This window comes from Vigna unguiculata, chromosome 9 (genome assembly GCF_004118075.2).
Source record: "Vigna unguiculata cultivar IT97K-499-35 chromosome 9, ASM411807v1, whole genome shotgun sequence".
In the NCBI taxonomy this organism is placed as follows: Eukaryota; Viridiplantae; Streptophyta; class Magnoliopsida; order Fabales; family Fabaceae; genus Vigna; species Vigna unguiculata.
In genome coordinates this window covers 42,149,867-42,174,861 of record NC_040287.1, presented here as the reverse complement: position 1 = coordinate 42,174,861, position 24,995 = coordinate 42,149,867, and the positions used below count along the sequence as shown (strand labels likewise).

The 24,995-nt window shown below is 28.0% G+C and overlaps 3 protein-coding genes across 4 annotated transcripts; all 3 read right to left on the bottom strand.

Annotated features, from left to right (window-relative positions):
- Positions 1-349: 349 nt before the first annotated feature.
- Positions 350-2,405, bottom strand: LOC114163237. Of its 2 annotated transcripts, none has more exons than XM_028047417.1 (3): positions 2,234-2,405; positions 1,703-2,161; positions 350-1,138 (listed from the first exon to the last, which is right to left on the bottom strand). In XM_028047417.1, exons 1-3 carry the CDS (start codon positions 2,315-2,317, stop codon positions 470-472), a joined length of 1,212 nt encoding a protein of 403 aa, XP_027903218.1. In that variant the 5' UTR covers positions 2,318-2,405; the 3' UTR covers positions 350-469. The 2 variants fall into 2 exon arrangements, with proteins under 2 accessions (XP_027903218.1, XP_027903220.1); XM_028047419.1 differs by having other exon boundaries at positions 1,703-2,137.
- A 1,946-nt stretch (positions 2,406-4,351) lies between these two features.
- Positions 4,352-6,117, bottom strand: LOC114164599 (GDSL esterase/lipase At3g14820-like). The gene is made up of 5 exons (XM_028049324.1): positions 5,856-6,117; positions 5,563-5,693; positions 5,205-5,438; positions 4,805-5,063; positions 4,352-4,732 (listed from the first exon to the last, which is right to left on the bottom strand). The coding sequence occupies exons 1-5, from the start codon at positions 6,109-6,111 to the stop codon at positions 4,539-4,541; spliced, it is 1,074 nt and encodes a 357-aa protein (XP_027905125.1). The 5' UTR covers positions 6,112-6,117; the 3' UTR covers positions 4,352-4,538.
- A 7,069-nt stretch (positions 6,118-13,186) lies between these two features.
- LOC114163113 (GDSL esterase/lipase EXL3-like) lies at positions 13,187-16,599 on the bottom strand. The gene is made up of 5 exons (XM_028047202.1): positions 16,210-16,599; positions 14,353-14,483; positions 14,040-14,273; positions 13,711-13,963; positions 13,187-13,628 (listed from the first exon to the last, which is right to left on the bottom strand). Exons 1-5 carry the CDS (start codon positions 16,490-16,492, stop codon positions 13,438-13,440), a joined length of 1,092 nt encoding a protein of 363 aa, XP_027903003.1. The 5' UTR covers positions 16,493-16,599; the 3' UTR covers positions 13,187-13,437.
- Between the last annotated feature and the right edge of the window lie 8,396 nt (positions 16,600-24,995).

Genomic DNA, 24,995 nt, shown 5'->3' with positions numbered 1-24,995 from the left:
ACTCTCTAGTCGCAATTCTTATTATTTGTTTGCCCTTTAGATTGTTCAACGTTGTTTTAAACAGAGATAGAGTCACACCTTCAATCAGCGAGGAAAATTGAAGTTAAAAGCTGATATGCCTTACAAGCAAGCAAATGATATTCATTTCAAAGTTGACACCTTACTGATATAATTTATGTTATGAGTTAAAATGTATTTTAAAAAACATAAAATTAGTGGTTTAAATGTTCTGAAGATTTCATATAAAAATACTGTTTTTGCAAATTACATTTTGATGTAAAACCAAAAACTTATATATGTCCACTGTGAACAACTAATGATAAACATCATCAGTTCACTCCCAAATACATTTTGCATAAAACAAACATACTTTGAATCAAATAAATGAATATAATAGACTAACAAGTCATATACACCTGATTAAAAAAAAAGTGAGAACTCAACTCATCAAGAAAATACACTACAGTCATCAAAGGGACCAATTAGATCGAAGCATTAAAGCAGCTATTTTAGATTTCCCATCTGTTCCCAATACAACGCCTGGCTTCAAGCAAAATTTATTACCCATGTTAAATCTTAGGTAGGATTCAGCCTGAAAATGAGCCTCATTTTCTGAATTTACTATGAATCTACTGAGACTCATACCCCAGCCTAATGAATCTTCTGAATCATCAGATAAGTTTAAACCGAATTGTACAGATTGGGGATTTAATTTGTTCATCTCGAACCAACCCCCAAGTTTTCCAAAACCATCAATTTCGGACTCCGCCATCAAGGCAATAGAACCACCCGAAGTGCGTATTCCAGTTGATGACAATACTTTAGGTGGTGCTGCCTCAGAAACTTCATTTTGCTTTGACAATACTATTGGAAAGGTAAAAGCGCCAAAATTTCCTAGTCTCTTTGATGATAAAGGCATGCGATGAAATCCCAAAATAGACAGTTTTGTTCCTCTAGAAAATTGATACAGAAGTTGCCCAAAGGTGCTAGATGTATGTGGAATTTGCAGACCAGTTGCATGTTGAGCCAATGAAGCAATAATATTTGACTTTCTCACAGTTATGCCTATAGCAGTACCATTGTGCAAACGGAGAAGTGGTGGTCCAAAATAGGAAAAATCAGTAAACCCTTCTCCAACCTAAATGCAGCACTACACCTTGTCAGCATATCAATAGCCAAATTAGGAAAGGGTAGAGAAAAGATGGATATATCAGCAAACAAGCCAAAGATTCAAACAATATAGCATTTGCAGTTTAAAAGAACTATTCATAGTTCATAAATGCAAATCCAGATAAAAGGAAAGGCAGGAAAAGTAAACCATTCATAATTCATCTACGTAGACACATAACTTGACACCTGAATAACGATCCACGTGTTTTTCGGATAAGTCACATCCACAGTTAAGATGACATTTTGCTGCAAATTTTTCAAGGCTAGCCTCTGTGTTTCTAACGACTAGTATGTTGTTTTGAGGCTTTTCAATATTTTTACCCAAATGGGACAATCTGTTGAACTTGCAGTCTCTAACTATATTTAACTTCTATGGTCTGATCAGATTGTTGTTCCTTAGGTGAGAATTCAGGAATAGGCTTCATATTGAAAAACCATTCCTGGCTTTCTCGCTTCTAATTTCAAGGGAAAAGAAAATGGCAAATTAAAAGCTAGCCACCACATAAGAGAAACATACAAAAGTAAACAGAACCTGATCAAAAGAATTGGAAGCAATTGCAACATCTCTGCCCCGGGCACCTATAGGCATAACCACCAGAGAGAACCAATCATTGACATTCGCTGTAAAACTAAGCTTGGAGAGAGAAAGAGGCTTTTCATCGCAATTTTCCCTGCCTCCATGAATGGCCACAAACTCAGCAGCACCAGAACATTTCTCCCCAATTGTTGTTTCAAAAATGAACCTTGAATCAACCCCTGTTCTGATTCCACACTTATCTACAGCATCTAAGTTCTGCTGATTAACATCACTCAGCAACAACAGAGAACCCAAAAAATCGAGGTGACCTCTCACGTGAGTGAAGGACTCTTGAAAGGGCCCTCCTTTGTTGGACTGATAGAAAGAGAGGACCCGCTCAACCTTCTCTTGCCTGTCTCTGAGTTTCATAATATCAGAAAACGCTTCTCTCTGCAACCGTTTAAGGATTTCAATCTGAAATTACCATTACACATTATGAATAAATGCTAAAGAAGTTGCATAAACCCAAAACATGAGAGAGAATACCGGATTGCGGCGACGAAAAACGCCGTCAACAATTTCTTTGCCGGATTTGGTGATGGCATTGAGTTTCTCCAACACCGCTTCCATTGTTGTTATCCACGGAACTCAACCAACAAAAACCTAAGTTGTTCCGCTACAGGCATCGATAAGAGTAATGCAACACTCTAAATAATAAAACTCTTAATTGAGTATTGAACTTATTTTATTCTAAGTTTGATCCATTAATTAAAATTATAAAAGAAGTACTATTTAATTTAAAGTAAGTTAACTTATATATAGATTAAGACAGAAAGAAATAAAAAGTAAAGGTGATGCTGAAGGTCTTGAAAGGTAACTTAAATTAGTTATTATAAATAAATTTAATTTGTTAAACTCGGGCTTATTAGTATGAGAATTTTTTTATTATACTTAATTATAATAACAATTAGCTAATTCCTATATATAAATAAATAATTTCTGAGATATACATTAGCTATGTGCTATATATTTGTAGTCAGATCGTTACTAAGCGTATTATGTAAATCTTTTATTGTAAAAAAAAATTAAAATTATAAATATTAAAATAAATATAAATAATTTGTATAATTTAATTGTAGATAGTTTTGATTAAGTTTATAAATATTATTTGTTTATTTTATTTAAAAATAATTAAATTAAAAAGTGCTTAAATAAAATATAGTTAAATTTTTAAAAAAATACTTAAAGAATAAAATTAGAAAAAAAATGTCAATATAAAAAAAAAAGTGAGAAAGAGGAAGTGTCAACTGGGTTTGCTTCCATCATCTTGAAAATGCTGATTTGTGGATAAGTCTTCCCAAAGGTTCATTGCAAGATCGAGAAGATGGAGAGAGAAAGTCACATCGGCCAAAATTACATGTATGATCCTATAAATGATAGAAGAGTGAGGTACTTTTCGGCTTCAGAAAATATTTTTAAGGAGAAAATAAGTAAACATGAAGGCAAAATCAATTATGAAAATTAGAGAATTAATTCTGTTTAAGTTTCATAATTCCAGAAGACAAAGAGGATAATAGATTTTCTCCTGTCATAATTAAACCATAATCCATTAAAATTTTGTCATAGAAATAATCAATTATTTATATATTATAACATATAAGAGAATCGATTTTTTATATAACAATAAAATATTTTCATTTAATATAATTAATATTAATTATATATTATTTTAAATTATTTTTGTGATTAAGAGAAAAATAATAATATTTTATTTTTGTCAATTAAAATATATTTTTTAAATTTATCAAACCTATCTAATCGATAATTTTTATAAAATTTTATTTTAAATCTCTTCATGTATTATAATATTTTTGTTAATCCAAACAATTCTATATTTATTTTTTTTCTTTAAATGTACTGTTTAATTTTAAATAAGCAAATATAAAAAAAAATTGAAAGGAATGGAAAACTATGACAATATAATAAAATGGGACCATTCTTATTATTAGGTGATTATTAAATCAAGTATATCACTTATACTGTTTCAAAACTTTTGCTCTTTTTTTTTTGTCATTTTTATTTCAAATAATTTTATTTACATATTTTCTTTCCAAATTTACTCATTGTCTCTCATTCAGATTTATATTCTGAATACAATTTTGTTTTTTAAATCATAAGACTATGATAAAAAAATTGATTTACAATAAAATATGAAATTTTGATATCTACGATTATATACATAATAAGTACACTGAAACATCCATCTACTCCATCCAATCCTCTTTAATGTTAAGGCATGTGATATGATTGTGCAATGATTACATCAAACTCTAACCTCAAAGTGTGAAGAGAAGTGATAATATCATTAACCAAATTGCTTACACTAAAAAGACAACATGGATTAACCAAAATGCATGATTCTGAATTTTATAATTTGTTCAATCCATCTGCCCATTAAAGTTTAACTTAAAATAGATGGTACCAACCCATTTGGATTTAACTAACAAAAGAAAATACAAAAAGAAAAAAAAAACCAATAATAGAGGATGAACAAAAATATTAGTACATTATTTTCCCAAGTGTGGTAGGCTACCTTTTAATACCAAGCAAAGTAGTTAGTAAACTTAATTTATATATTTCATAATTGTTTATTAGAATCACAAGTCATGTTCATTATCTAAAATTGAAGTTGTCATCTTGACTTGGGACCATATATGAGAAGAGATATAACTTGTAACAAATTAAGCAAAATATTTGCATTGAAACTCTAACGAAGGGACGGTTTTATCTAAAATGGAAGACAAAGAATTAAGAATTAAGGGCAATAAACAAGAATTAGGTGGGAATTCTTTCAAGAAAAGTTGTTTATATATCTGTGGAGGATTTCACCAACAAGAATCTGATACGTCCTCTGCGTGGGGTGGTAGCTGTCCCAAAACACATATTTAGAATCATCTGTGCAGGTTTCCAGATCCAACGGGTTACACAGAATTCCTGCCTCTACAGACCCTGTGCCGCAGCATCCCCTGTCAACAACTTCTAATCCTGAAATTCAACCAAAACATTTATGATTTCAACAAACCTGCATAAGTTCAAAAATAACTTTAAAATATTTACCATATTTGGTTGGATTTTGAATGATATTCAGCAAAGGATCGTAAATATGGATATACACAATCCTGGATTGAGGCCAATTTCGACGTTGTAGCTTGTGAAGCTCTGCAGAGAGTTTAGAATTGAACAGTTTTGACGCCATGTTTATTTCCTCTCCGCATTCTCTTTCTACACCTCCAAACAATGTTCGCATGAAAGGTACGCATCCTAATGGAGGTGCACCAAACACTCCTATTCTCCTTACCCCCAAACCGTACAATTCCTACCAAAAAATTCAAATATTATTTAACCTAATGATATACCTAACCCCCAAACCGTACAATTCCTACCAAAAAATTCAAATATTATTTAACCTAATGATATACCTAATCTTACGATTATCGTTCAATGAGTATGAGATTACCTTAACGAAAGAAGAGGCGTATTGAACTAACATGTCAGTGTAATTGGGAACGTCGTAATCCAGTTTTCTAATTCCAGATGCAAAATAGGTGTTGGCAATGTCGTTGCTGCTTGATACCACAAGAACTAAACTTTTGGACAAGATGAAGTTCGTTTTCGCTTCTCCAAAATTTGCTTTCAGCTTTCCTATATATTCTTTGAACTGCTCCAGTTGCTCCGATAACGGTATCACTGACTATTATACCAACGATTAAGATTTCATTCATTTTCATTAATAGAAAAAAGAAAAGAAAAATGTAATAGAACAGTACGAGAAATCAAAGAGAAAACAAAAAAATGTATATCATGAAAAATTTTACGGCAAGTTGTGCGGTGAAAGGATCATATCCTGTGCCACCCGAAGCGAAGTTGATTCCCTTCAACATATCATCAGGTTTCAAACCTGGACTCGTGTATGCTGCTAAATATTCGTTGATTCCCAATTCTTCCGCTGAATAAGCACGTTTGGTTCAGATTAATAATCCAAAATCAGAAGTGATAAATATTAGTAATGGAATTTAAACCCAAGTCAAGACCACAAAGATTTTTTTCTTGAGTTTTCGGATAAGAAGTAGAAGAAGGAAAGTGAAAGCGTTCCGTGAATGATAGTTACCAACGAAGTCAGAAGGAACCTTGCCATTGCTGAATCTTCCTGTTGGTTGGGCGCCATGGAAATCCCTTCCATAAGGAGGAAAATTGCTCTTAAACGCTGTGATTAAGTTGTTGTTAGCGCCTGTGTCCACGATCGAATCTCCGAATAAAATCAGTGCTGGAATTGTTTCGTTTCCTCGGAGCTTAACAATGGCTTCGGTGTGAAGAAAACCGAAACACAAAACACACCACACAAACACCACACTCCACAACTCCATTTTACGTTTGTGTTTGTGGTTCTTGCCTCTATTCTCTTCCAAATATATATATAGAAAGAGTAGGTCCTGCATTTATTAATCGGTTGTATAAACGCGACATGATGAGAATGGTCCTTTATTGCATTTAAATGCAATAAATAAGATTATTTTTTTAATTTTAGGGAACTCCATCACTGCTTCAAATCCAAGCTCACTCACTAACATCTACATAATCTGAATTAAATGCTTCAATTGACTTTTACACGCACACAAATCGCTTCATTATATAATAATGAATTTGTATATATTCCAAAGCTTTACATTTATTGTGCTGTTTTGTGGAATTTTATAAAGACCCCAGCATGATCTGTTGCATATGATGATGCTGGTTATTTATATATATTTTGTGGCTTACATGAATCAATCGGTATTTCCATGGTAGTGGTGCTGTTCAATTGTTCCAGCAAAGACCCAGCACCACACAAATTCAGCACGTTCGCATTAAATGCAGAAAAAACTATGTAAACCAAATTTCAAATTGGTAAATAATAATTAAATTAAACCACTGAATTCGGTTGTTTATTACTGGGCCATGTTTAATTGAAACATGTTTTAATATCCTTTCATAAGTATAAGTATAACCATACAAACAAATATGCAGTCATTTGGTTTTTGTATGGCTTACTTGCGGATTCAAGTTCTTCAAATTATCGAACGTAAGGAAACAGTAGTGGAAGAATAACAAAAAAAATCGTTTTATTATTATTTTTTTCATTATCATTTTGTTTCCTTCATCAATACTAGTGAAACAATTTTTCGTTGTCTTTTAATTTAATATATTTTAAGTAAAATAAACTTGATTACATAAATAATCCTTAACATTTTTTATTCTTATTAGTATTTTTATCACACTTTTATATCTATTGGTAATAATATATTCTACATAATATGTTTTTATGATTTATTAAGAGCTAATTTATTTTTAATCATTATTTATTTTTAAGAAATTATAAAAGAAAGAAAATTGCTAACCAGTGAGACTTTTTAAGATATAATGATTGACTTTTGATTCCATTACATTTATATTTAAATTTGAAATAATTAGTTATATTAATTAAAATAATATAAATTCTTAAATATTATACTACTGTAATTGAATTTAAAAATTAAATTCTAATTTCAATAATTATTAATGCAATTTTATTTTTTTTAAAGGATCAATAAATTTTTATATAATTATAATTGATAATTTATTATATATATATATATATAAAGAACGGTTAAAAGATAATTGAGTAATAAAATAATATTAATGTTGTTGTATATTTTTTTTCTTTTCAACGACTTCTCTTTTATTTTAATGTTAATAAATATTAAAATATAATTAAACGTAAAAAATAAATAAAACTTAAATTAACATATAAAACAACAAACAAAAATAAAAATAACTAAGCAAACTAGTATATCAATTATAATATTCAATTCAATACTCATATAAAATAAATTTAAACATGCAAATAAATTTCAACATATCTACTCCTATAGTATAGCCACAAGGTTTATAAAAGTAGAGCTTTTCAAGATTTTGTTTCAGTCTCGCAAATATTTGTCTTTTCCACATTAGCTCGTTTGTTTGGTAGCCGCTACGAGTTTGTTCTGGATTCATGTGTTTTTTTTTTCTCTTGTTCCTTTCCTTTCTCCTTTTCTTCTATATAAAAAATAAATAAACTAATTGATATGCGAAAGAAAAACTTTTTTTTTTGTTTTGAAAAAACATTCACTTTTTAAAAGTTTAAGATTAATATAACTTCGCTAATATTAATATTTAATCTCACAAATACAAAGTAAGATTTAAATTATAAAAGAATGCAAATATATTTTGATCACATATATTAGAAACATTAATTATATACAGTTATATCAATTTATAGTTAAAGTAACATTTTATATAAACATAAAGTATAATTTGTATAAATAAATAATTACAAGAAATCTAAATGATATAAGAGTATGTTTAATTCAGAACATATATATATATATATATATATATATATATATATATATATATATATATATATATATATATATATATATATATATATATACACGATATATAATAACACACACTTAGAATACCAATAATATCAATTACTTGTTAAAACCACTATTAAAGTGAAGATAACTGTGTATGTTGCATAATATTACGAAACTCACATGTCAACCTATATTATATAATGTAAGAGAAGGTTTTTTCATTAAAATGTATTATTTCAATTCATAAATATAAGAAATGATAGTAAGTGACTAATGGTTTTGGAAAAAATATCTGCTAATAAACTGTGTGAGTATCCAATATTATTTACCATTTTTCTTTCTTAAATTAAATTAATTGATCTCTGACCCATTTGTTGGAAAAAGAAAAACAAGAATAATTATATGGGCTAAATGAACCCAATGTAGAAGGCTAAATATGAGCAAAACGGGCTAATTGGGCCTAATGAACGCAAAGGTGTAGAAATAAAGTATGGGCTAATGCATTGTCTTTTTTACCAACACGTTCCCTTTGAAATTGTTTTTCTAAAAAAGTGCCGAAATATATATTCTGTCTCTCTCAGAACTGCAACCTCCCATGTGCGCACGTCAATTTTTTCCCTATAAACCTTTACTCTCTCACTGCTAAAAGTAATTAATTTAAAGTTTATATAATTAAATTGCTATAGTTTTGGGAAAAAAAATAGTCCAAGTTAAGAATGTGTAATATTATTAATTAAACCAAAACGTAATTCAAGTAGCTAAGATCAGCGTGCTTGAACTATTTTTTAATTTATGCAAAATAAAATGGTTTAATTTTATTTTTTAATTTTGTAGGTTTCTAATATTAAATATTCATGTTCATCTCTTTTTACTTGTATTATTTTCCAAACATATATGTTGTCCAGTAAAACAAACGTACACGTTTCTTGAAATATCAATTCCATGCTTATTTTCAGTCTAATATAAATTATCTAATTATAAATAATCCAATTAATTTTATAAAAAATTGTAATTTAAATTTTTTTTTTAATTTCTTACTCAAACAACATACAGTATTTCAAAATTTTAATGTAAAAAAATGATCTTTTTAATCTGTTAAAAATAAAATGAGTGGGAAATGAAAAAAAAATGCAGATTAAAATCGATTGAGAAGAGAAAGCCAACCATTATTCATAGCGAAAGGAAGGTAATTTTCCAGGATGTGTTATTGGAGATAAAGACTAAAAGGATAATGTAGCACTAAATGGGAGTGCAAATAGTATTCCTCAAAATACATATAAACAATTTTTGGCCCACGTATCAACTCTCACCTATGTAAAAGTAAAATGGCCCAAAAAGACAGAATTATTATTATTACTTTGTAAACAGTGTTATTACGGTATCCATTCTTTCCCTTTACGCAAACAGAGCACAAAATCATAAGTGAAGCAAATCTTAGGAATATTTTCCCCAAAATCTTTAAGAAAGATATATAAATAAATAAAATGATTTTTCTGAGTTAAAATTAACTTTTACATGAATTATAAATACAAATTAAAAAGCATATAAAAGAGGCTTTACAATACAAACTAAATTTAACTTATAATTAAAGTTATTTTTTTACCGTACAAAATTTTGGAGAAGTTTTCCCCCAAACATTTTTTTACACATTTTGCAATTTGTTTAAAAAGAACGAGGAGTACGAGGTTATAACAGGAATACGCAATAATAGAGAGTTGAGGAATGAAAAATGGGATCCTCAAACAATAATACTTTGGTCTTTGTATTTAAAATGTAGCCAGTAGGCAAAAATACAACAAGTATACAACATTATAATAAGTCAGTAAATAAATAAAATCTACACAAATATGTTTATTCCATAATTAATTCTCATTTATTTTTAAGATAAAATCTATTGTTAGAGGTGGCTGTTCTTTCAATGAAGTGGGTGATATTCCTTCTCTATTTTTAATAAACCCCCTAAATGTGAATTTTGGTTTCGGAAATTAAATATTTTTTCAATGAAGAAACCTTTTATAAAATTAACTTTAAAATGATAATATTTATCAAGTAGATAACTATTTTAACCGCTTTAAATTTTAACTTTTTTTGATTTGTTTCTTGAAACCTAATTATTCCGTCTTACATTTATATCGCATCTACTCAGAAGCGTTGGGAGAAGGAGTTATTATATAGCATTACTAATTATAGTACCGACTTTAATCAATGCTGGATTTGATTTGATGTTGCATCAGTCGCTGGAATAATAACTGTTAGTACCCCCACCACTGTTAGATTACACTCTTTTGTTGCTGTCACCAAGGTGCTGGTGTTTTGGTTCATATGAAAACAAATCATAAATAAAATGTTTCTTTAACATACTTTACTTCTTTCAACTGGCTATTAGAAAATAAATAAAATTCGCTTCAATAATCTACTTTTGAAAGACATTAGGTGCAGTTTTTGCATACAAGTATTAATCATTGATAAATTTAAATTTATTGTCAGCGGAAGACATTGCATTAAATTGGATGTTGTAGATCAAATTTAAATTTTTTACTGGATTTTGTTATATTATTTTTTATTATGTCTTCCAATATATTAATTATTATTAATTTTAATATTTTAAAACATTTTAAAATAATATTTAAATATTAATATAGTGTATTTTTAATGCTACTTATAGATTTAATTAATGACGTTGGGACTATCTTGATTCTGTAATACTGCAATGGTTTCTGAATGAACAGGGGACAACCCATTAACATACCCTTCATCTTAGGAAAGTGTTTCACAGTCCTCCAACACACATGGTTCATGGGTCAGTAACAAGAAAATAAAGAAAGGAACAATCGAATTTAAAGTTATAATCTCCATTAGTACATAATTTTGCTCACATAAATTTGTATACTCATCCAATGAAAAAAAGCATAAAAATAATAAAATGATTCTTTAACCGAATTGGTAGTAATATTCAACCTTCAAAGTCTACTTTTGATAAAAAAATTTATTCTTAACATATTAAAAAACATATATAGATATTGAATAACCAACTACTACCGAATATATGTCAAATAAATGATTAAGTTTATTAAATCTTTGACAAACTTATTTTTAAATCATAAACCTTAGCCCTTTTAGTTAATAAAACTTTGAAAAGACCAAGTTTAGGTTTTAAATCTGAGCAGACATAAACAACTAAACTTTTAATAGTTAATTTCAAAATACTCAAAGAGATTGGTTTTACAAATATTGAATTTCTTAAAACATCATCTATAAAACATGTGACATAAAAAAATGTAAATAATATAAATATTTCATAACTATTATACGAGGTATTTCCAAATAAACGTCAAATTAAACGTTATACGAAGTCTTTGTTTGTAACATCTTTTATAATTATATATAATATATATATATATATATATATATATATATATTATCTATCTTTGTAATTACAAATATATAATATTCGCATAAGCATGAGTTAATAAAAGTATAACTCTTTTTAATGTGAACAAAAACCAAAATTTAAATTAAATATGGATTATATACAAGCATTAATTTGTTTATCTCTTAACATTTTAAAAGTTTATTATTTTAATTTGTATCCGTGAATAGTGGTACGTAAACTAAGCATACTAAACTGACATTATAATAATATTATAGCTAGGTACTAATATTATAAAATGACATATATGTGAAAGTTACGTATGCCCGAATATTCGAAATAAGGGTTAAATATAATTTTGATTTTTTAATTTTTTAAAAATTAAAATTATTAGTTGTTTTAATTTAGTCTATTAATTTAAAAGAGAAGAATTTAAACTTTTTAATTAAATTTTAATATATTTTAAATTTAACAAAATTTAATTAAAAAATTAAATCTATATATTTTTAATAGTTAGAAATTAAATTAATCCAATATTTTAAAGAATTATTGATTTTAATTTTTACTGAAAGTTAATAAATTAAAAACATATTTAATCTTTAATCTAAATTAAAAAAAATTGTTAGAATGTTTCGATGTCAAGTAATTTATAGTTTACTATTGTTAACCTTTTAATCAATATAGATATTAGCGTGGATGTGTGTGGTGGCCAAAATCAAGTCACGTGGACCGTTTTCGTAACACAACATTAGCTATTATACCATCAAACCTTTGATTGATGAAAATTTGACGCTAATATAACTTTAGTATCAACTTTTAAATTTTAACCCCAATGTTTGAATGAATTTTGTTTTAGTAAGTGAAATGTAACAAGATATAGGTATATCTATTTCTTGCATCATATATTTGCCGATTATTTTAAATATTTTATAACAAAGTTATTAATAACATATCATTACTGGTAATCATATATAAAAATATTCTAATAAGTTGTCATAATATTAATTATAATAAATCTATAAATAATTGTTTTATCTTTATTTACATTTTTAATCCTCAAAAAAAAAAAACTCAAGAAACATAATAATGTGCTTGTTCCTTTTTTTTTCCTATATAAATGGTACTAATATTATTCTCTCTAGTTACTTTAAATATATTAACATAACATTGTAAGGGTGATCAATAATTGCATTTTTTGTATTATTGGCTTTGGAGTTGGATGCTTAGATAATGACTTAAATAACTTATTAGAAATGAGATTTTTTTTTTCTTTTGCTGTTGAATGTTTTTTATGTCATAATCTAGTGTTGAAGAAAAAGGTTCAACATAAATATAAGTGCAAAAGAGGGAGGAGAAAGAACAAATGGTGAGAAAAGAAAGAAATAAATATACTTAAGAAAGAGAAGATGATGTGGAAAGGAGGAGGAGGATGAAGAGTGAGATAAGCATGATTTAGTTGACATTATCGGTTTATTTAAACTATAATTTATAAATATAGAAAACTAAATTGTCTTTTTCTGAAAGACAAGACACCAAATTATTAAATAGAAATTTTAATTTTTCTTTCCTAAACTAGATTAAAAGGTGTTTTGCTATTTTTTTTTATTTGTGCATAAAATTAGATGCTGACCTTGACATGACAATTTCTTTCAATATTATTAAATAAGAGTTCATTTTTATTGAAAGTAAATGTAATCAATCAGTGTAGTAGTCTTATTTATAAAATTAAGAAATAGAAATAAATAAGGATAAATGATAGGAGTGTACGAAAAGGAAGGCCGTTCCTATCATACATGTACACTTGCACACTTAACAATCACACTCACTGCTAAAAACATGATAACGTGGATCGAACATGTTAATCTTTTAGGATCATCTGTGTGTTCTTCTAAATATTAATTAATGCTATCCATGCATGGCGCGTGAGGCGAACCTTGAAAAACTCAGAAGAAGCGACTTAAATAGTTTTGAAGGATTTGACCTACGAGCTGTTTGTATACTTTTTCAGTAGGATGATAACTGTCCCAAAACACGTATTTTGAAGCATCGGAACAAGTTGTATCCAAAGGGTTGCAGAGCACAGAAACCTCCAATTTCCCTGTGCCACAGCAACCACTGTCCATAACTTCATAGCCTGAAATATAAACCAACCAACTCAATAATCAATTGAATAATTCTACAAAAATCATTCGAAAAATGAATTGAGATTGATTTACCATAGCTTTGGTAGTTGACAATGATATCCAACAGGGGATTGTAAACGTCAATGTAAACGATCTTACTATCGGGCAATTCACCGAGAGAATCAAGTGTTCTTGAGAGTTTAGAGTTAAATAACTTGGCCGCGTAATTGTGATCTCCGGCGCACTCTCTTTCTAAGCCTCCGGCAAGTGTTCGTTGCGACGGAACGCAACCAATCGGTGGTGCACTCAGTACTCCGATTCTACGTGCTCCAAGTTCATATAATTCCTGTAATTTACAATCAGTGAGTACAAACTTCATTTTCATATGTAGATTTTGTAGGTTTGAATTAAACTTTCAGTACCTTAATGAAATCAGAAGCGGAATTGCACATGAGATCAGTGTAAGCGGGAATATCATACTGTAACTGTCGAGCGTGAACGGTAAAATAGGTGTTTGCAATGTCGTCACTTCCAGCTACCACAAGGAAAAAACTGTTGGCTATGATGAAGTTCGTTCTATCCACTCCAGCAATTTGTTTCAGCTTCTCTACGTATTCTTTGAACATTTCTAGTTGTTCGGACATTGATATCACCGACTGATGAACAGTTATCATAATTAATTACAAAGATCAATGAATCGATGTTAGAAGTGAGAATGATTTAGAGATTAAATACCGCTATTTTTGGCGTTAAAGGATCGTATCCGGAAGCACCAGAAGCAAAGCACACTCCGGTGAGAAGGTCGCTGGGCGTGAGATTTGGATCCAAATAAGCGGGTAAAAGCTTCTTGATACCCAGTTCTTCAACTGAAAACTCAATCGAGTAATTAATTAGTTGCAACGTGGAACCATGCTACGTGTTCGTTAACATGCACTCTATTTAGAGTTGAAAATGAGAGGGGTATATAAAACAAAAATAATGATATATTTGTATATAAAGAAATTAAACGAAAAATAAAAATAAGAACAAAAAAGGTACACATTTATGATTTTAGTAGTGGAAAAATTGATGGTGATAGTGTTAACTCATTTCACGCTTAACTTAAAACCTATCATATAGTACTAACCTTTTTAATATTAGATGGGCCCTCGTTTTAATGTATATAAACACGTTATTGGTTAAAAATTTATTACTTTCTCAATTGTTCTTTTAAACACTTTATTGGTTAAAGTTTCTTAAAAGTGATCTATCAATAACTTAACAGTCATATCATTTTTAGAAAAAGTAAATTTTTTTATCTATAAAAAGTATAAACGATTAACTAGTAAATATAAGTTTGGTATAACAATTTATTGAGCTTGAAAATGCGATCGTCCAAAGTATTTTTAGTGTTCGTATTGTTGATAAACCAACATCATACTTCAGTTTGTGTTAAGGTGCCTTTCATAACACTTTTTCTTTTTATGTAAAATGATGTAAAATATGACCAGAATAAATAAAATGAACTATTATGGTTATTTTTTTAATTGTACCTAACAGTATCCTTAGATAATGATCATTAATTTTTTGCGTCTTTTAAGATTATTACCATTAATTCCAAAGTTTTTTATTACGTATTCCATAACACTCGGGAATCATGCTATTAGCTATGCTTAAGTGTGAGCGTTTCACAAGACACACGCATCTCTATTTAGGTTGAATGTGTACTTTGCGATGAAGCATCATTTTCATTTATGTTACAGTAGCTTTATGGTCTTAAAGACGCTTGACATAACTCGCTACCTGTCTACTATACTATGTATCATATCATATCATCCCCTCACAGATATTTTAAGTCTTAATTTTTATTAACCTTTATATTCACAAAGTCTGCATTAGTATATAAATTATTAATGCTTTGCAACATCAAGTTCGCAATTTTCAATGGTACTTTCTTTTATGATTCTTCCATAAATTTCTCGGCAACCAATTAATAATTAAAAGTATAGTTATTATAAATACTAAAAATACACTGTCACTTTACTCTTTTGACAAAAATAACAAGCATACAAATATAAAATATTGTGTACAATTGCATGAAGATTTTCTTTTTTCAAATGTCAAATTGAAGTTGTTAAACAAAGTTTTCAAGGCAAGGGGACCATGGCATCACCATTATTAATTTAAATGCAACGAAATCAATGAATAGTGTACGAGTTACTCTCCAAGTTTACTCAACCACGAATATTTTGTACAAAAACTTTTATTCAAAAACAGATTACCAAAATTATTAAAGATTTGAAAGTAAATTATATATAATATACAAGATAAATATTCTCAGAATATAAAATTAAAAAGACAGTTTAATTAATTCTTTCCCATTTAAACTAAATTTAAAATTACAAAAACAATGTACACTAAATCTCATAAACATATTTCTCGTCAACCTATTTTCATATTTCTTATAACAAATCACTTAAAAAATAATACTTAAAATTATAAGAGAAAGTTGTAAAAAATGTAGTAATAAAAAATTATTTTTTTTAAGTTAAAAAGTTTAAAGAAAAACACAGTGGAAAGAAAAGAGAAGATGTACATATAAAGTGTAAGTACCTAACATATCCGATGGAATTTTTCCGTTGCAAAATCGACCGGTCGGAATTCCTCCGTCGAAGTCTTTACCGTAAGGAGGGAAGTTACACTTGACCAGCGTTTTAACCTTGTTGTTGTTGCCGGGGTCAATGATCGAATCTCCGAAACCTATCACTGCCGGAATTGAAACATTTGGCGGTAGTGTCACCAACCCCTTCGTTCTCAACGATAAAACTAACAGTAACATCAAACGGAGCATTAAGCTGCTTGAACAAAAGTTGAAGAACTTCGTAAACACAGCCATCAAGAACTTCCACCGATGGCTATTCTTCTTCACTACTTCCCTCCCGTGAAACAATCAAATATATAACTTCATTAATCAACGTCTATTTATACACACAACCCATCTTTCTATCTATATATCACGTCCTTTTACTTATTAATTGCACAAGCAAGACTAATTGCATCAAGCGGTTCATTATGCATTAACTTTTCAACTTTTTAATGTCAAGAAAAAAACATGGTAGGTAGGGTTACCTCCAATGCAGTTAAACCACATTTCTTAACATAATTTACACCGTTTTATGGACACAAATGATATGATGAGTGAAAGTCGTTTTTTTCTTTTGAATTTAAAATATTATAATATAGGTCAATAGAAAAATATTTAATTTTAATGCGAGATTTTTTTTTGTATAAATAATTTAAATCCATCTGAAATGATAAGATTTAGAAAAATTAATATCAACCATTTAACTAAACTTAACAGAAATTCAAATTATTTATGTGATTGCAACTTCGCTTTTGCATTGACATGTAGATAAAAAGTATTTTCAACGCGGAAAACGGCTTTTGGTCGAGAGATCAACAACACCTTTATTATCAATAATTCCGAAAACAGTAGACTAAACAGATATATAATTAAGAATGATAAAATGAGTTACGGCAGGTTCGTTGCTGATGTACATCGTATACGTTCGTATAATACGGTAGATGGAACCTTCCTTTATACACCTCGTTAATTACTTAAGGCTGAAGATAGAATGGAACCTTCCTCTGCTCCTATTATTTATATATATTTATATTTATTTATACACACATCGCTTAACACATATCCTTGATGTCTTTTCCTCTTTCTTCGGTAAGATTTAACAGTTCGGGGTTTTATCGTAACGTTGAGTAGTTATATACTCTTTTCCATGCACATTTTGAACAAAGAGTAAAGAAAAAGGAAGACAAATGGTTGATTTGAAAACAAAGTTATACTTTTAGTAACGAAATGAAAACCCATGTAAAAAAATGAAAATTATATTTTCAGATACGTGTTTATCATCTATAACTCGTATTACTTTCGTTTTCAATAAGAATTCAGCTGATTCCGAAATAACACTACGATAATTTTAGTGATGTAATATATTTTATCAGTATTGGGCCATTACTTATTTTAGTTATGCAAACGTTTTTTCAGAGGAAAACCTGTGAAAAATAAAAAAACATTTATGTTTTTCTTTACGAATAACACGGAGAGATACGGTGGGGATTTGAAGTGGAGGAAAACGAATGGGTTGTTATTGGTTGGGAATATGGTGACACGCTGCAACTGGGTCACCGAGTTTTTAATGATGAAATTTATGTCATTCTAAGGATGTGAAATGCAAACACTTCTCGTTATAAATCATCCACCTTTATAATAATATAATAATTCTCTTATTGTCTTTCTCCTGTACAAAATTTTGTTCCAAAATTGTAAGTTGTTTCAAAAAAATAATTTTACAATGTTTTCTTAAAAAGTATATTTTCGGAACCTTTGAAAAGGCTATCGTAATAATATATAACATGTAGCTATAAAAATGTTCATTGTCATGCAATTGAATCAAATTTTAGGGTTGCAAATTTAGAAACCCAAAAGACAAGTTTTTTTTTTTTTTTTTTATGGAGAAAAGAAAAGGATAGGAGAAAGACAGCATAAATAAGAGGAGCAAGTGGACAGGAACAACAACGGGCAACGAAAGGATGGTGAAGATCACGGTTTTCAGAGGATGTTGAAGATACTATTAATAATGATTGAAAAATGCTTTCGGTGACATACCTTAACCTGACACCAACAATTAGTTGGACTGCATTTTCGATACAAAGCCGTCACTACAAAGTCAAAGGTAAAGGTCCCGACCACCTTCAAGGGGTTTCCCCCACCCAACAACACACACATCTGATGCCATTTTTCGTATTTGCTTTTCATCTCAAACTATTTGCGATTATTTTTTATATAGTGAGACTACATATGTCAAACGAAACCAACTTGGCTCACATCATTTGATTCGTTACGACTTAAGTTGAATATGAGTGAATTTAACCTAGTTCATTTTATAGTGAATCAGAAATTTTGTAATCTGATTCAACCCACCATGGGTTAATGAATTAAGTGGGTTGATTCACTAACTCACATAAAAAAAATTATTTATGTATTTATTTTTAAGTATTCAAATATTTAAATAATTTTTTAAGCAATTCATGATATGACAATCACAATAAAATCAAGAACTGATGTCTTCATCATGCTCACCACAAATAGATGATGAATTATTTCCAAGAAAGTGTCTATATAGTTCAACAAAACATGATTAATATTATTACACATATTTATTTTTAAGTATTCAAATATTTAAATAATTTTTTAAGCAATTCATGATATGACAATCACAATAAAATCAAGAACTGATGTCTTCATCATGCTCACCACAAATAGATGATGAATTATTTCCAAGAAAGTGTCTATATAGTTCAACAAAACATGATTAATATTATTACACATTTTCTGTCATGTTATTCAACAAAATATAAATAAAAAACTACACATTTTTATCATGTTAATGTAGAAAAATTTGTTTATAGGACAATTGATTGAGTAATTTACTATAAAAATTATAGTTAAATATTAATGTCTCAAGGTATATAACTTGACAATCAAATTAATTAAACATTCAAACTACTCAAATATTATTGAGCAACATTCTAACATTTAAATATATGAAATTTTGAACCTATATAATTAGGGATAGTAAATAATTATGAAAAAAAATTATAAAAAATGTTAGTGGGTTAAATGGGTCAACTCACCCTCAACCCGACTTGAACTCATTTAACCCGTTGGTTAAGTGAGCTGGATTGAGTTCAACCCACTTTTTAAAAAAATAATCTTTTCTCAACCCAACCTGGTTCGAACCCGTGGTGAGCCGAGTTAATTTACGGATTAAAACTCATTTTGACATTTCTACTTGAAAGTTACAACTTTATAAAGATATCCTCTCTTTTATTTTTTCTTAATAAATATACTATATTTACTTAATTTATTCCCTTATAACATATACATGCTATTCAAAGTTCATTCCGATTGAATTCATTTATTTGAAGAAGAACAAATAACTAAAAGTGCGTTAAAAAATGAGAATCAGTTACTTTGGCACAAATTATAAGTACACAGATAATTTAGGACACGAAGTATTTAGAAAGAAAATTATTGATGGAGGGAGTATTTACAAGAGGGGTCATTTGGTCTTGTCAACTAAAAAACTGGACTTAATATTGTTCCTCATATATCAAATATGTGTAATTTTGAACTTTCATAAATGTGTTTAAATTAATTTGCATAAGTATTTGCAATTATGTGATTTTTTAACTCCTTGTTTGTATGTAATTAAATTGTAAAGATTTTTTTAACACATCTAGACGTTAATGTGATAATTGTATCGATCATTCAACTTACGTTCACATGACCCAATTTCACCACCTTTAGTTAGTAAGTTTTTTGATACCACGGTTGAGGGGGCACAAATAAATTAAGTGAATTGAATTGACATATGTATTAGATTAGATAGGATTATTAATAGATCTTTTTATATTTGTGAAACTTTTACCATTAAAAAGTCTTGTATGATTTATTAGAGTTCGAAAACTATTGAAACAATGTCTTTTGAAAGAGGATCACCATATATAAATATATACAATATCAATGAGATATGAGTTCAATTCACATATAAGAAATTGAGACACCACCTCCGGCCCAAAACTTTAAAATAGTGTGTTTATGGGTCTTCTAACTTATATGACATTAACTTCATCATTTCTATCCAATGTGAGATTTAGACTCACACTTAAACTCAAGAGTCTCTCTTTCAAAGAATGAGTCTCTTCTATATTGGTACACTCCCCCTCGAATAGAAGCATTACGAGTACTCCTTTTCATACCGTCATTATTGACGGGACACGCTTACCTCTAATTCTTTTCAGAAAGACTTTTTACAAACATCATTATACTCGTTTGAGTCGGTCACTAAAGCTGACAATCTTTGATATTATATTAGTATTTAAAAACCATTCAAACTAGAAGTAGATCGGTGTAATACCTCAAAAATATATTTATTTATCAACTCACTGATTTTACAATTAAAAAACTTAGTTATATAAAACTAAGTAGAAGAAAACTTATTAACAGAATAAAACAGAAAAATAATAGAAGAAACAAAAATATATAGTAAAAAACAGAAAAGAAAAACATAACTATATAATCTTATCTCTAATATAACTTTACAAAAATTTGAGAAAAGATGCAAGAAAGTTTTAACAAATTTTCATACAAAATTTCTCATATTATTACTTGTATTTTATCTAACCTAATCCACAATGGAACTTCTATTCGATAAACGAATGACATCATTCAGAACTTATTTACAGGAAGGTCACAAAAATTAATAATTTAAAACTATCTTTTGTTTATAATTTAAAACATATATTTCCACTAAACCAAACACTGCATGGGAATTAATGGGACCGACAACAATAATTAGAATGCATGCCTTGTGCTTGAAGTTGAAGCACTTACTTACCCCTAACCCATCAACATTCAATCCAAAATTTAGGTATGGTGATATGACCTTTGGTACACAACAACAATAAATTTTTGTGAGAGTATCTCACCAATAATATGGTTTACTAAAGTAAAAAAAAAAAAAAAAAACTTGCGTGTTTCAAATTTTTAATCATATGCGAACCAAATGAAATAATTGAAATCAGATAGTTTGAGTGCTTCAATTCCAAAACTAATTCATTCACCAAATGAGTCCTAAATATGTATTAAATAAATATGAGAAACTAAAAAAGGTTGAGGTAGGTGTATCATGTTCTCGTGAAGAAATGTGCAAGTTTGATTCATGCACGATGCAAGTGGGTGGGGTACCCCATTTTTTAATGCTATGTCATAATGCGTTGAAATTCATTAAATTAAAAGTACAAAAGTGTAAATTCATTATATAAAATGTAAGTTAAGTTTGAAAAGTGCTTTAACCATTTTTGAATAAATAAAATCTTCCAGCTCAAACTCGTTTAATAATTTCATGATGCTAGCAAAATCTGGAATGTGATCAACGAAGAAGATTTAGACAAATGTTGCAAACTCAAACATATTATAACTTGGTTAATTGAAACGTTATAATTAAAAGGCCTTGTTGTTCTTCAAAATCACAATCACGTGCATTTTTGGGGCCACATTGAAATTAAATTTAATATGCAGATGCCAACTAACTTTTTTAGTTGTTAGATAACAGATAAAATTTAAAAAAAGTGGGGAATATCAAATCATATCATATGCACTTAATGAACCCTAATTCCACTCGTCCAACCTTCATTGCTCCGGTAGTTGCTGCATGCCACAATACCCAATTCCCAACCGCCACAAAATCAAATACCTTAATTACATTTTTAATCTTTAATTCTCGATCAATCCAATTTCGACTTTTTAAATTTCAAAAACATTATTTTATTTCATACTATCAAAATCAGGGTTATGGATAATGCACATTTAAGCCATTCGTTTTAAATAGAAACATTTCAATTCATTTTTTTTTTCTTTTTAGTTAAATATTTTACTTTCCTTAAATGCAATTGCTCAATCTATTTTAAATTTGACTTTTCTGGCCATTAGATTTAAGTAACGTCAGATCTTGACAAATGAAGAAATAATGTTTCGGATAATTGTATTTTAAAACTTCAACCATAACACATTAATCCATAAATTATTATGGGTACAGGTGTAGTGTAGTGGGTATAATAATACCATTTGATATTTATGTAATCATCATAATTTTTTTACTCATTAAAAAATAAAATCATTTTTCTTTATTTTAATAAAATAGTTGTAGTTTTTATTTTAGTTTATACTCTTTGTCTCTCTATTTCCACACGACAAGAAAAAAAAATCTCATTTTCTTGTTTATGAATATGAATAAATTTTAACAACTTTTATTTTATTTAATGAAATTTTGCTTAAGATATTATATTATCAATTAATATTTGACTTTCAATTACAGTATCACAATATGTATCTTTGTTATACAATACATATATTTTAGGAATACCATTAATATATTAGTCAAATTTAAAGCACTTAACTAGTTTTTTTAATATATGTAAGTTTTTCTTCTTCTTCTTATGTGTGAAAACAGAGAGTATTGTAATTGATAAAAGTAATATATGTATTATTAAACTTTGTGAATGACATATCAATAATAATAAACAATATTTCTAACAGTTCGACACTTGAAATTAAATATAGATTATTTAAATTTCAAAAAATAGAAAGAAAAAAAATAAGTATCATACCTTAACAAACACTAACAAATTATATAGGTGTGATTTATTAAAATATGATTCGAGAGAGAGAGAGAGAGAGAGAGAGAGAGATGGAAAAAAAAAAACCGAGGAAGAAAAAAAAAATTCAAGCGTATAACAGAATCACAAAAAATAACTCAATTATGGAAAACCTAGATATTTGGTTTCACAAATAAATGCAATTAGGAATTGGGATGTCAAATGAAATTATTTAGTCTAAACTTGTTTGAATTTTGATTGAAACAATTATGAATATAAGTAATATTTAATTTTTGCTTAAATTGATATAAATATGGAGATGATGATGGACATTTACTACGTGTATGTCTCGTCTTTTTTATATCTATTTCTTTTAAATTTTTAAACAACTCCATTTTATTAAATAATTTAGAAAATATATATTCATTTTTCTTTCATTTTTTTTGTAGATTGTTTCTAGGATATATTTAGTATTTTTATTTTGTATCATTATTTAATAGTTCTACGTCATATTTATCGAATTATTATTTATTATTTTATATTTGATTTTGATGTGTGTATCTTTTTATATTGAATATTTGATAATTTTCTTAATTATTTAATTAATAGTAAGGATAAATATAAGATAAAAGTTTTATATTTAATTAGAAATCAAAATGAAATAGTCAACTCTCATACTCCTCCGTATTATCATTCTTAATTTCAAATGTTAACTTTTTTATAATTTATATTTACCTAATTATTGATAACTTGTTTTCGATCTAGAAACAGCTTATCATGCAATATTTTTTTTAATAAAATTATTAATTTAGTCATTATACGATAAATTGTTAATTTCTTATCTAGGCCGTATAAAAATATATAGAGAGATGTGTGCTTTCAATATTTTTGTTACTTAAAACTATTTTTTCTTTCTCGTATTACTAAATGTCTAGAATCAACAATGATATAAAAAATAAAAAATAAAAACAAAACTGAAATAATGGTTTGAAAGTGTTCAATTTCCCATAATGAACATATCACTCAAAAATAATGAAACAAACACATGTATTATATTCGTAAATCCAACACGTACGTAAGAAACAGATAGTTTAAACACATATGGATTTAATTAGTTACTCATAAAAATAAATTAATCCAAAAGATCAATATATAAATATGAGAAAAATACAAAATTTAAACAAAAATAAAAGATATGTTACAAAGCATAGAGAACGAGTGTGAGAAGACTATTTTTATAGTGTGGAAGTCTCTCTAACCCTTCAAATGGTCCTTTTATACAGTGATACAATTTGTATACGTTGAGAAATATGCTTGTGTTAAAGAAACATTATAAAATAAACTAATTTTTTTCATTCATTTATCAGAATCAATGTAAATCAATTTGCACACGAATAAACATCTACCATTATCAATTGAGACTGTTTTGTTGGAAAAAACAAATTAAATTAATAAAATAATTAGATTACCTCAACTCATATACACAACATAAAATAAACAAAAAATATTAGCACTCTATTATCTCCTCTTCCACATAAAACATACTCATAAACTTTACATTCTCATATAACACAAAAGTTAAAAACATTACATGTTCATACATACAAAACAATTTCAGACCGTACAGCAAAAAAAAAAGTAATGAAAAAGCGGATTTAACATCCAAAATTTCAAGTTTCAAGTTACTTTTGATTTAATGCTGACATTAATTTATTTCATGTATAGACCGGTAGATACTTAGTTTATACTTGTTTTCTAGACCCGCTATTTAAAAGTCATGTTTCAACCCTGGAAACTACAACATACATATTACATAACTTGTAACCAAATCGCAAACAAATCTACAATAACTCTATTTGAATTAAACTTACATACAAAAGTATGTGAGTCCAACTTAATTATTAAAACATATCATAACTCGATTAAGTTTCCATATTACCTCTGTTTGATTACCTTTATTTCCTTTCCAAGATTAATGACAAAAAATAGACAAACTTGTTTAATTAAACTGAAAGTTACTCATCAAGCTGAACCAAATTAACATAATGTGCAGAACTTCTTTTATTTTATGAGTATATCAGTATATTTAGATTAAAATGAATAATCATTATTATCATGTCTTCTTACAATATATATAAATAAATAAAAGTAATAAGAAAGTGATC

Excerpts from the sequence above, each read along its gene's own strand:
- LOC114163237 (XM_028047417.1), bottom strand. The coding sequence starts at position 2,317 with ATGGAAGCGGTGTTGGAGAAACTCAATGCCATCACCAAATCCGGCAAA. Across the intron at positions 2,162-2,233 it reads TTTTTCGTCGCCGCAATCCG|ATTGAAATCCTTAAACGGTT; the intron begins GTATTCTCTCTC and ends TGGTAATTTCAG. Across the intron at positions 1,139-1,702 it reads CTTCCAATTCTTTTGATCAG|GTTGGAGAAGGGTTTACTGA; the intron begins GTTCTGTTTACT and ends TGCTGCATTTAG.
- LOC114164599 (XM_028049324.1), bottom strand. The coding sequence starts at position 6,111 with ATGGAGTTGTGGAGTGTGGTGTTTGTGTGGTGTGTTTTGTGTTTCGGT. Across the intron at positions 5,439-5,562 it reads CTTTCACCGCACAACTTGCC|TCAGTGATACCGTTATCGGA; the intron begins GTAAAATTTTTC and ends TTGGTATAATAG. Across the intron at positions 4,733-4,804 it reads TCAAAATCCAACCAAATATG|GATTAGAAGTTGTTGACAGG; the intron begins GTAAATATTTTA and ends GTTGAATTTCAG.
- LOC114163113 (XM_028047202.1), bottom strand. The coding sequence starts at position 16,492 with ATGGCTGTGTTTACGAAGTTCTTCAACTTTTGTTCAAGCAGCTTAATG. Across the intron at positions 14,484-16,209 it reads AATTCCATCGGATATGTTAG|TTGAAGAACTGGGTATCAAG; the intron begins GTACTTACACTT and ends TTGAGTTTTCAG. Across the intron at positions 14,274-14,352 it reads CTTTAACGCCAAAAATAGCG|TCGGTGATATCAATGTCCGA; the intron begins GTATTTAATCTC and ends ACTGTTCATCAG.